General features: G+C 36.4%; 1 protein-coding gene across 12 annotated transcripts in view; it reads right to left on the bottom strand.

Annotated features, from left to right (window-relative positions):
• dtna (dystrobrevin, alpha) overlaps positions 1-13160 on the bottom strand; it is a 194863-nt gene that overhangs the window by 68452 nt on the left and 113251 nt on the right. For all 12 annotated transcript variants that reach the window (XM_052023108.1, XM_052023106.1, XM_052023107.1 and 9 more), the window contains one exon: positions 4021-4104. In XM_052023108.1, the coding sequence (XP_051879068.1) occupies positions 4021-4104 (84 nt within the window). The remainder of the gene's footprint in view (positions 1-4020; positions 4105-13160) is intronic.

Genomic DNA, 13160 nt, shown 5'->3' with positions numbered 1-13160 from the left:
TATTTAAGCCTTCCCTCCATTTCCCCTCATTTCTATGGCAGCCTCCGTGGCTGCCATGGAGACTTCGATTCAACAGCCCTGATCTACTTCCGAGCAGGCAGCACACAGATGTGACAGTAGCTTCTTTTTCATGAGTGATCACATTAGGTGAAAATCACTATAATGATTCCTTAAGGTGAGGATACCCTGATTTTGTTTGGGTGACCCCCGATTTGGTTTTAGGGCAAAATGCCACCATATTTAGCATACCCAAAAATGGGTACAAAAATACAGTTTCCAGATACTTCTTTAAACATTTTATTGAAATTGAAATAAAGATAAGGATACAAATACATGGGACAGTAAGAAGCTGAAAAATCATAAACAAATATTTAAAAAATATGGAATTTGACTATGTTATTCTGAAGGAATGATCCTTTATAAAATAACCAAATAAGATTAGTTTATGAGGGCCATGGTGGTCATACAGCACTAATCAAGACTACTTACACCATTAAAGTCAGTTTCATTTCATTAAACCAGGCTTAACATGTTCATTAAGCAGTAATTGAAAAGTAAAAATTGAAAATGCTGGAAATACTCAGCATATCTGTGGAGAGAGAAATAGAGTACTCTGGCTTGATAAGTATTTCCTGATCTACTGACCACTTCAGCATTTTGTGTCTTTTTATTTAACATTTTCATTTTCTTTCTCCACAGCATTATTGGTATAAAAAAAGCTGAAGTTCGTATCAAATCACAAATTCTGTACTGGTCGCAACTGCAGAGACTACAACAATGCAGGAAGACTAACAAGTCAGTACTGATGACAACTTGGGGACTTCCATGTTTTACAGCACACATGAAGATACTAGAAGTTACTATTAGTTTTATAAAGTAATGATGGGGAGCAATGGACAATTCTGTCATCACTACAAAGCCAAATTCGGAGGTTAATCTCTTTGATAACACATTTACTATATACCCATCTTTCTCACTACTATATTGGTAAATTGTAATTAAGACCAGGAATAAGTCACTTTTTAATTATAGTGAGGAACTAATAATCTAATCTGCAGTGCATTCCTTGTATAATTCACAGTTTTCAGCAACATGACAAATAAGATCAATAACTAACCTAGAATAGGATGTGGTGAAAAATAACTGTAACTTGACTTTGTAATGCAATGAAACTTTTAAGGACACATGGATGATGAATAAAGCCAGTATCTAGAGATGTGACAGGTAGATGGTAAACTGAGGTAGTCTGTAAATGTGTGTTAAAAGGAGATGAAGAGCGAGAAGAGTCAAGGGAGAGATTTCCTGAGCATGGTGCCTGGGCAGCTGGAGTTGTAAATTTCAAAGGTAAGACCAAAAGATGCCTAGAAGGCTGTGCTCAGAGCAGGCAGACGGAGAGTGGGAAGGTGGGTCCTCGGAACTGCGACTGCTTAAAATGGAGAAGTATTCGGGATGGTTTTGAAACCTCAAACCATGCACTAGGAGCACACAGAAGCCCTGTGTAAGCAGCACAAGGAGCACACCACACAAATTACCCACCCACCACCCCATTTGTGGAAGAGTTTGCAGCTCCCACAGTGGCCTCATTAAGCTACCTCAAAACAGATAAAACTGAACTGGAAACACACAAGACCATAAGATATAGGGGCAGAATTAGTCCATTCGGCCATTGAGTCTGGTCACCATTCAATCATGGCTGATTTTTTTTCAACTGATTCTCCCACCTTAACCCCCTTACCAATCAAGAAACTATCAATCTCTGCCTTAAATACACCCAATGACGGCCTCAACAGTCCTCTGTAGCAACAAAGTGCACAGATTCTTCTTCATCTCAATTTTAAAGGGGCATCCCTTTATTGACGCTGTGCCCTCAGATCCTAGATTCTCCTACTAATGGAAATATCCTCTCCATGTCTGCTCTATCAGGCCTTTCAGTATCTAGAAGGTTTCAATGAGATCCTCCCTCAGCCTCCTCGAGTACAGGCCCAGAAACATTAAATGCTCCTCATACGTTTAGCCTTTTATTCCTGGACTCTCTCTAGGGCCTGCACATCTTTCCATAGATATGGAGCCCAAAATTGCTCACAATATTCAATATGTGGTCTGACCAATTCCTTATAAGCCTCAGCAGTACATCCTTGCTTTTATATTGTAGATCTCTCCAAATGAATGCTAACATTACATTTGCCTTCTTCACTACCGACTCAACTTGCAGGTTAACCTTAAGCGAATCCTGAACCAGGACTCCCAAGTCCCTTTGAACCTCTGATTTCTGAATTTTCTTCCCATCTAGAAAATAGTCTACACCTTTATTCTTCCTACCAACGTGCATAACCCCACAACTTTCCTATGCTGTATTCCATCTGCCACCCTCGTTGCCCACTCTCCCAACCTGCCCAAGTCCTTCTGCAGACTCACTGCCTCTGCGACACTACCTGCTCCTCCACCTACCTTGGTATCGTCTGCAAACTTGGCCACAATCCAGATCATTAATATATGAAGTGAAAAGTTGCAGCCCTGCAGAACTCTACTAGTCAATGGCAGCCATCCTGAAAAGGACCCCTATATACACACTTCCTGAATTCTGCCATTCAGCCAATCTTCTATCCATACTAGTATCTTGCCTCTAACACCATGCTCTTTTCTGTTTAGCACATCATCCTCAAACCCAAGGAACTTCCTAAGAAGAAGACAATGTTAATAAGCAGAATCTAAATGCAGGAAATTATTTTAAATTTGAGATTAGGCTGGTAAATTGGCATGTCAACAATTTAGTTTGATCAGGTACTGGACAGTGAAGCTATCTATGGAGTTCAGCTTCTGATATTATTGGCTGCATTTGATCAAGTGATTTGAAGTTTTATTTAAATAAAAGTAGTAAATGAAGATGTAGTGCAAGAGGGCAAGATGGAAAAATCAGAGTACAATAAATCATGAACAGAAATGAGCTATGTAAACTTTCCTAAAGAAATTCAAATTCCAAGAGGTACACAATAAAAAATGAATGTTAGGACTATAAAGGAAAGACATATTTTGTGCCAAATGTGCAAGATAGTTTAAGCAATACAGAAAGAGAATTTAAGAAAATAATGCAATTGGCTTAAGGAGGTAACCAATATAATTGATTTTAGGCAATACAACAGCTGATCTTCTGTTTTGAAAAAGATAAAGAAATTTTGTAAAAATCCAACAGTAGGAATTACTAGAAGATTTATTTGATGTGGCATTCCTGTATCTAAGAGTTCTGACTTTCATGAATTTGTGCCCATGATGTCCCAACAAGTTTCTTAATCTCAATACAACTTTAGAAAGAATTGCATACGTGATGGCAGACAGACAAAAAAAAATAGTAAGAGTGTAGTTCTTTGCATCAGGCAGAGTACTGGAAAAAGTATTAAGAGTTTAACAGCTTCTATAACTTGAAAGAGAGATTGTATACTTTTTAAAAATTGTTCATGTCAAATTGAAGATGTTCATCTTAACATAGCCCTTCGATTTAAATTTTTGTAATTTGCAAAATGATAAATTTTTTTTGTAATACTTATACATTTCTGATCTCAAATAAGCATCAATAGTACCTTTGCAAGTATTAAATCATTCAAACTGGAGGCTACTCACTGCCTTATGATCAAATACTTTTTTTTTGTGAATTTAGAGCTTGGAAAATATAGTGTATTTATTTTTGCTTTTGTTATTCTAGGACATCATTTCTGTCCAACAATTCCTACCCCAGAATTTTTGTTACTGTTTGTCAAAAAACCATCAGTTCTACTCTAAAAGATGAGTGACCATTTATGCTGCTGATTGACTGCAACCATTTGAAGAATGTAATTAAAATGCAACTTTCTCACTTAGGTGGAAATGTAAATAATTTTCAACTGAATTCTGCTTAATAGAAATTTAATTAGTCAGCTGTGTTTATTACAAAGACAATTGAACTGTGCGTGCCTTAACATTTAACTTTTTAAAAAACTTTTTACTTTGTTCTTACCTTTTAAAGATCCACAGAATTGATTGACCTACCTCTTGTTAGGGCTGGGGCTTCCTGAGGTTATAACTGAATGAGAGAACATTGTGTCATTCATATTGGGAGGAGGTCTTGAAGGCCTAGGGCACAAAAACCACAGTTTATAGTTACGTTTTAGGTTAAGCTTATTATATATTCCAATGCTTATACCTTAAAGTATACTCTCACAAAGTACAATCTTTGGAAGGCAAAATAAAATTTAACCCATAACTAAATATTTTAGTGCCACAAATTGTCACTAATAATTTCCTATTCTGAAAACTCAATAAGATTCTTAAGACGTTATAATTGATTTCAATAAGCAACTTATAAAGAACTAAACAGTTTTATGAAAAAGCAGTGTGCAAATATTAGTGAATGAGTATCCAGTGTTCAAATGGAATTATTTTTTCTGTTATTTAATTGGCGTGATATCTTTAATATAACGGACAAAAAACCTGACTGGGTGTTCATATGGTATTATTAGCAATTATTTTAAAGGATCATCAAAAAATTATGATTCAGCACATGAGGAGATAATTTGGACATCATGCTTATACCAGCTCTCCAAAATAAAACATACAATTAGTGCTTTTCCCATCTTTTCCACATAGATGTGTAAGTTTTATTCCCTCAAGTATTTATCTAATATTCTTTTGAGATTTATTATTGGATCAGCATCCCCCAGGCTTTCCAAGTAGTGCAAAAAGAAATCCCTCTTCCCTCTTCCATTTTGCCAGTCTCCTTATACTCCTGTTCTCTGATAATTAATCATTTTGCTGCTTGTCAATAGTTGCCAACAGTTTTTCCTTATTTAAAATGTAAAAGCCTTTCATGTTTTTGAATAATTCAATTAGTGTTCCCTGAACCTCTCTGTTTGAAGAATGACCCCAGCTTCTCTGTCTCTATATAATATTGATATGTGTCACCGGTATCATTCTGGTAAACCTCCCTGCGTCTTCTCCAGTCCTTTGACATCCTTCCTAATGTTAATTCTCACTGCATTCTAACTGGAAAAATAAATACATTCCTTGACACCTCATGTTCTCCAGGTTTTGTTTTTTCTTCATTTCAGTAACATTCATTAGGAACTTCAGGCTAGATAGCAAACATCAGTCAATACAAAAATGTTGGCATCCATTATTAAGAAAGTAGTGACAGGTTATTTAGAAAATCATAATATGATTAGGCATAGTGAAAGTGGATTGAAAAATTTATTAGAGCTCCTTTAGGATATATCCAGCATAAATAGTTAAAAGGGAACTAATGATGTAGATTTGGAACACCAAAGACGTTCAATAAAATGCCATACAAAAGGTGTGAGATGCCACATAAATAGTCCTCATGGTGCTGAGAGTGATGTATTGGAATGGATAAAGGAATAGCCAATTGACAGAAAGCAAAAAGTATGGATAACTGGGTATTTTCAGCTGTCACGCTGTGACAAGTCAGATGCCAGGAGCCTCAACCATTTACAATTATATTAGTGATTTAGATGAAAGGTATCCAGCTTTGCTGATGATACAAGGCTGGTTGTGAAGAGGGCAAAAATCTGCAAAGGGAATAGAGACAGGCAAGTGTGTGGGCAGAAATATAATTAATGCAGTTTATCTGCTTTAGTAAGAAGAATGGTAAAAAAAAACAAATAATATTTAAATAGTGGGAGACCATTATTTAAGATCTGTTGTCCTTACATTGTTAGTGTGCCTATACAGCAAGTAATCAGAAAGTCAAAATAGAATATTGGTCCTATCGCAAGTAGAGAGGTAGGGGCTTTGTTGTGACTACAATCGGGAGAACTGCAGAGGGTTTTGGTTTTCTTATACAAGGAAGAACATATTGTGTCTGGGGGACAATGCAGCAAAGGCTTACTGGATTCATTCCTGTATAGAGGTGTTGTCTTACGAGAAAATTTAAGCAGACTAGGCGAATATTTTCTGGGGTTGAGAAGAATTAGAGACACAAGATTCTAAGGGGGCATGAGAGGGTGTACTTTGAGGGTGTTTCTCCAAGGAAGAGTCTGGCACTGCCATATTTCCAGGATAGGAGGTTGGTCATTTAAGATAGAGATGGAGAAAATATTCTTCCTTCAGAAGACTGTGAATCAACGAAATTATCCAAACCCAAGAATGCATATGCTCTGTCATTAAGTATATTCATACAGAAGCATAAGAGAATAAAGGGTTCTGGAGATTGGGCAAGACTGTGGGATTAAGGTCAAAGATCAGAAAAGCCATCATCTCATTGATTGAAGGAGCAAGTTTTAAGGGCCATACGACTTACTCCTGTTCTTATTTCTCATGTCTGTGTGCGTATTATGACTGCCTCCAGTAGCAATTTGAGAATTTTAGTAAGGCATTTGACAAGGTCCCTCATGGTAGTCTGATCCAGAAGATTTAGATGCATGGGATCCATGGCAACTATATATATACACACACATATATATATATATAATATATATATATATATATATATATACCACAACACACACTAATATATGACTTGGATAAAAATGTAGATGCATAGGTTAGTAAGTTTGCAGATGACACAAAGATTGGAGGAGTTGTGGGACAGTGAAGAAAATTGTCAAAGGATACAGCACGGATATAAATCAGTGGTGTGGGAAATGAGTTGGGTTGAACAGAGCATGTTTCTATGGTAGTTAATTTGGGAATAATGATCACCACTTCAACAGGTTTAGAATAATTACAAAAAAGACAAGGTACAATCTTGTATTAAAATACTGAACTGCGGTGAACTAACTTCACTGAATTAAAAAGAAGGCTGGCCAGACAGAGTGGAATTAAAAATATGTAAAACAATAATTAAACAATGGGAGGCCTTTAAGAGACGAATTACAAGGTACACAGTAGATATATTTTTCATAAAGAAAGAAAAGGAGGACATCTAAAATGAGAGCTCCATGAATGATTAAATATATTCAAGAGTCCAAAATGAGAATTGCTAGTAGTAAGGTTAATAATACTGAAGATTTAAGTTGAATATACAAATACAAATGAGTTTAAAATAGCAAATAGGTTCAGAAAGAAAACATGAAAATAGCCAAGATGAGAACATCAAAGAGAACCTTTAAGTCTATGAAGAAACAAAAACATCAGAAGGTTGTTGAAGGAAAGGTGAGTGTAATTATGTTGTAATTAAAGAGGTTTGGAAGAGATTTACCAGGATTGTACAATGGACGGATGACCTCAATTACATAGAGACTGTGATTGTTCTCCAGAGAGGAGAGAAGGTTAAAGGAGGTTTGATAGAGGTGTTCAGAATCATGAATGATTTTGACAAGAGCGAATCAGAGACTGTTTACACTGCAGAAACAGAGGACAGAGATTTAAGGTGACTGCAAAAGAACCAATGATGACATGAAATAACTTTTTTATATAGCAAGTTTCGATCTGAAATGAGCTGTCTGAAAGAATGAAAGAATCAGATACAAATTTAACATATAAAGGAGAATCACTAAAGGAAAAATCATACAGACAATGGGGAAGGAGCAGGGGAGTGGGATTGTTTAGGTAGTTCTATGATTGGTCTCTCAACGGTGTATCATTTCATGAATCAGGTGTAATTAACACAAGGAAACTGATCATATAACCAGTTGTGTTTCGAAAAGGAAAAGTAGCAATATTTTTGACTATGATTGAGATCAAACAAGAAACTCAAAACTGTCCTAATAAATGAAAAATGCTTAAACTTTTTGCAGTTGATGCCAATTAGAAAATTAGAGCAAACAGAAAATTACATATATGTCACAATCTGGCTGCACAATCCTTTTGAATTCTATATAGTAATTGATAGCCAACAATGAAAGAAGGTAATACCTTTATACTACAGGCATTGACGACTGATTCAATGTTTATTCATTGGGCCTGATCATACTGATCTGCAAGCCAAGGGTTCCACAGAAAATTGACAGCTAACTGCAGCTCATTCCCAACTTCCACACCTGCACATTGTGATGTGGAAGTTAGGATGGACTGGAGGTCACATGCCCCACTCTGCCACTAAACTCACCACTGAGTCCAAGAATGGAGTGTAAACATCTCAAAATTTGGATCTGGATGCACTTTACATCCAGCCTCTCAGCTTTACTCCAGCAAAAGCCGACACATGTAGCACAGCCCCATTCACTTGAATGGGGTCACAGATCTTGATTGAAAAATGTGTGGTAACTTTTTAAAATTTATTTAATTTTACTTAAGTTACTTTAATTAATTTCTAGCAAATGATCATGTTTTGAAATAAATACATTTTTAATAACTTTTTAAACTTAACATCAATTTGAATATCTTTTAAGTTTCCCTAATTATCCATCCAAAGGCTATCAGAGGTCTCCGAGGTCCGAGCCTCAGGAAACTCTGCTGCCTATTTGCACTCATAGCCCACTTCACTTCATGGGATGACCATGGCAGTCAGGACTTTCCGCATGATGAGATCCATAGGTTCACAAAAAATGAGACTCTGTGAAAGTCATGGGAAAGAGGTGTGGCCCATTAAATAAGCGATTATAACAAACAAAACCTAGCCCTACATAAGTTTGTAGGACTAATACATAGACAATGTTCCACTATTTTTGCTCCAGTTTTATCAGTTATTTCCTTAATCTACACTAATGGTTGGTTACTGTGTGGTTAGTTTATGATAACTTAAAGCACTTAGTAATATTAAAAACAATGCTTACCCACATTCATTTCTGTGCAGCAGCAAAAGCAAAACACATTGTAAGAAAATTCAAGTAATTAACTGTAGAACTTGCCATTCATTTTAAATGCAATACATATTCAAGGATAATACTCGTTCTTACAATTGTAGCAAGAATTAGATTCCCATGATTTAGTTATGATTTAATCTGCATAGTGCTCTATGATGCTGTTAGTCAAAACATTAAAGTATAGTTTCTAGCTTATCCAGATTTCTTATTCTGAAACATATTTTCTTTCAATGGCAAAAATCACAAATCAATTAAATGACCAAGAATGTTCAAGCACTTTGCGCTGGAAAATGAACACAGTGATTATGAAGCACCATTAACCCTTGTCCTTTAACCCAGAGCAAGCTCTCACATAACATATATCTGCTCATTATCATGATTTAAGAGCAATTCAACAGAAGTAACCTTGCTGGTGATTGCATTACCACATTACTGGATTCACTACCCAAGGCCAGTCTACCTTGCTTAAGAGGGTGTCATTGTGGCCACAGCAGATAGCACAATGCAGAAGATGTAAAATAAAAACTGCTTATTGCATGCAGTCAGAAAAATACAGAATATTCCTTCCATCTTCTACAAGGAGTATGAAGAAATAAAACTAGTGGAATAGATCATAGTATGTGTGTTTGGAAAAACTTAACTGCATCTAAATAAGCTTGTTGTCATGGTAAAACTAGAAATAATATCTTATAGCAACTATTTTTAACCTAAACCACCATTTATATATTATGTTGAAGCCCATTTAGTTTGAAGCTTACCATTTAAAGCTCCCTGGATTGCCATGTAAATATAAATTTGATCCGTTAACACAGAGGTACCTAATCGTAAGATCCACATATCTGATAAATATGTCAGTTAGCTGCTGAGGGCATGCCCAAATGATATCCTGGCTGATTTGGTATGGAAAAACCAGGACCGCCTCAGTTCACCAGGTAACATAAATGTTGGATGAGGCCATAACATTTACAACCACAGGCAAAATTGATAGGTAATTTTGATAGGACCACAGTTCTCAACACAGTACTTCACGAGCATTCCTATGCCATGTATGCTGAGACAATTTTTTCAAAACCAGAAGAGAAAAATTAGTCCTTCATCATGTGCTAAATGTGTGCAAGACTAACGTCTTGCTTTATTCCTCTCCACAACTCAATTCCATTTACTTCAATGGAATGAAATGTGTGGGAGGAGAAGACAACCTGCTCCCAATACTCTCACACCATTAATGACCAATTCCTTCTCTTCCTCAGAGATCCTTACTGACATGTTCACAGGATCTCTGCAACCTGTAAATTCTCTTCCAGGATGGAAGGTGGGAATGGTAGAAAAAAGGAGAATGTTGTCGAAGAGCATGTCCTCTTGGGCTTCATTCTCCTTTTATCCCCCACTCTCATCTGCTGTTCCTCCACCTACATTATAATGGAAAAGAATGAATTGTCCATTGGGAATCTCAGACTTATTCCTGTAAACATCACACAGAGCAAACAGCAAAATTATCCCAAAAGCAATCAAAAACCAGCTCTATGGGAAAAATCAAAAAATACCCTCAAAATTTTTCCAGGATCCAAAAATCCATTGTTAAAATATCTGTGTTTTGGCTTAAAAATCCTCATTTCTGACAATCTCAGCTGTCAGAGATCTCTTTTTTTAGGAGCTCAATGAAGGAAGCATGTAATATACATTGCCTCACCATCCCACATCGAAAGTTCTTTATATTAATTCTGTGGGGAGATCACAAGATGGTATAATCCATGTTAAGAAACTTGGTTAGATTGACTTTAAGGCATAAAATGGTGGAAATGGCTTCTGCCCCAATTTCCAAGCCAGAAAATATTTGTACAAATGAAAAGCTCAGATGCATTGGAGCAAAAATGTGTGAAATATTTGGTCAATTAACCCAGAAACATAAATGTTTCCAAGAAGCCCCAGTGACAGTAACATTTAATGAAAATATACTTATTAAATTGTACCTCCAGTGGTTTTTTAAATTATGTGTATACTAAATCACTTCAAGCTATTAGCATTATACATCTTCATATCTTTAGAAAAACCTGATTAACAAAATGTTCTATCCAATAAATGTGAACAAATTGAAATTGAACAAGATAATCAATAATATTTAAAGTCCATATTCATCTGTTAATATTTGAAATAAGATGTATGTATGTGAAGAACAGCTATGTAGACTTATTGTTTAACTTTTGATTAAATTGACTCTCACCTCCACTCAGTAGGATTGGCTTGGGTTGAAATCATGAATAGTAGTGTGAAGAATATACAGGTAAGAGTAGTCTCTAGGCCCCCAAAATGTGACTTCTCAATAGAGTGGAGCATAAATGGGGAAATATCTATCAGATGTTTGAAGGCAATTGTCATGAGAGATTTTAATCTACATATTGATTGGAGGAATCTAATGGGTAAAGGTATTGTAGAAGAATTTGTGGAGTGCATTAGGTACTTAGAAGAGTATGTTACGGAACCTACCCGGGATCAGGCTATTTTCGATTTGGTCATTAGTTATGAGGAAGGATTAATAAAATATCTTGTTGTTTAAGACCACTTGGTGGTAGTGACCACAATATGATAGAATCCCAGATGCAGTTTGAGGATGAAGATCACAGGACCATAATCAGTGCCTTCAACTTAAATAAGGGCAATTGTAATGTACAAAGATGGGTTGTCTAAGGTGAACTGAGGAAATAAACTAAGTGACAGATCAGTAGATAAACAGTGACAGATATTCAAACAGCTGGTCCATAAAACTCAGCGAGATTTTTATCTAATTAGAAAGGGGGAATGCATGAGAAAGAGGCACAATCTGTGATTGACAAAAGAGTTTAACAATAGTGTTAAATTGAAAAGTAGTGCATACAAAGTGTCGAGACTGGGAAGTTTTTAGGAACCAGCTGTGAAAAACTAAAAAGCTTGTAAGAAGGGAGAACATTGATTTTGAGAGAAATCTTGCTTGTGGTATCAGTTTCTCCAGATATATTGATAGGAAGAAGGTGGCTAATATGGGTGTGGCCTCTAGAGAATGAGGCTGGTGAATCAACAAAAGGAAAACAAAAAGATGGCACATATTTTATGTCAGTTTTTTGCATCAGTCTTCACCATGGAGGACACTACAAATATCTCAAAGATAACTGATGGGCTAATTTCAAATAACAATCAGGAACTTGTAAAAATCCCAATTACAAGTGATAAAGTATGAGAGAAACTCACCAGGCCAAAGGCAGACAAATTGCTGGGACCAATGGCTGGAGCCCAAGAGTTTTAAAGGAAGTGGATGCAGAGATAGTGGGCCCATTGGTTGAAATTCTTCAAAACTCACTAAATTCTAGGAGGGTACCAGAAGATTGGAAAACTGCTAATGCAACTCCCTTGTTGAAAAAAGGAGGAAATCAGAAGGCAGGGACCTACAGGCTAATTAGTTTAACATCTATTACCAGAGTCAATTATCAAGGAGGAAGTAACTAATCATTTAGGAAAGCTGAATACAATCAAACCTAGTCAACATGGTTTTATGGAAAGTAAATCATGTTTGGCAAATTTGCTTGAGTTCTTTAGGGATGTAACAGCGAGAGTCAATAGAGGGGAACCTGTAGATGCAGTGCATTTAGATTTCAAGGAGGCATTTAACAAGGTACCACATAAGAGGCAGGTACATAAATTAAGAGTCTAAGGTATTGGAGGAAGGGTATTAGCATGGATTGAAAACTGGCTGTCACATAGAAAACAAAGTGTTGAAATAAATGGGTTCTTTTCAAGCTGAAGGGATATAACTAGTGGAGTACCCCAAGGCTATGTCTTAGCCCTCAATTGTTTACTACTTGCATTAATAACCTGGAGGAGGGAACAAAATACAAGGTTTCCAAGTTTGCTTAAGATACAAATATAGGTGGAACGTCATGCTGTGATGAGGACATTGTGATTATGCAACAGAACATGGATAGATTGAGTGATTGGATGAAAACCGGGCAAATAGAGTTTAAAGTGGGGAAAAGTGAAGTCATGCACTTTGGTAAGAGGAATCAAAAGGTGGATTATTATCTAAATGGAGAGAGACTGCAAATGAGTGGAATACAAGGGGATCAAAGTGTTCTGTGCATGAGTAATAAAAAGTTAACAGACAGGTCCAATAGGTAGTTAAGCAGGCAAATGGCACATTGGCCTTTATTGGACAGGGGTTGGAGTTTAAGAATAGGGAGGTTTTGTTCTATTTGTACAGGGTGTTGGTGTTGTCACACCTGGAATATTGTGTTACCTAAGAGGGGTTATAGTAGCACTGGAGGTAGTCCGAAGGAGATCCACCAGGCTAATTCCTGTCAGAGGGGCCAGAGGGTTTGGGTCTGTGTTCCTTGAAGTTTAGAAGAATGACAGGTGACCTTATTCAAACATATAAGATTCTAAGGGGGCTTGACAGAGTAA

Source organism: Pristis pectinata, chromosome 9 (assembly GCF_009764475.1).
Source record: "Pristis pectinata isolate sPriPec2 chromosome 9, sPriPec2.1.pri, whole genome shotgun sequence".
In the NCBI taxonomy this organism is placed as follows: domain Eukaryota; kingdom Metazoa; phylum Chordata; class Chondrichthyes; order Rhinopristiformes; family Pristidae; genus Pristis; species Pristis pectinata.
Note: the sequence above shows the minus strand (reverse complement) of the source record. Positions and strands in the feature narration are given on the sequence as shown.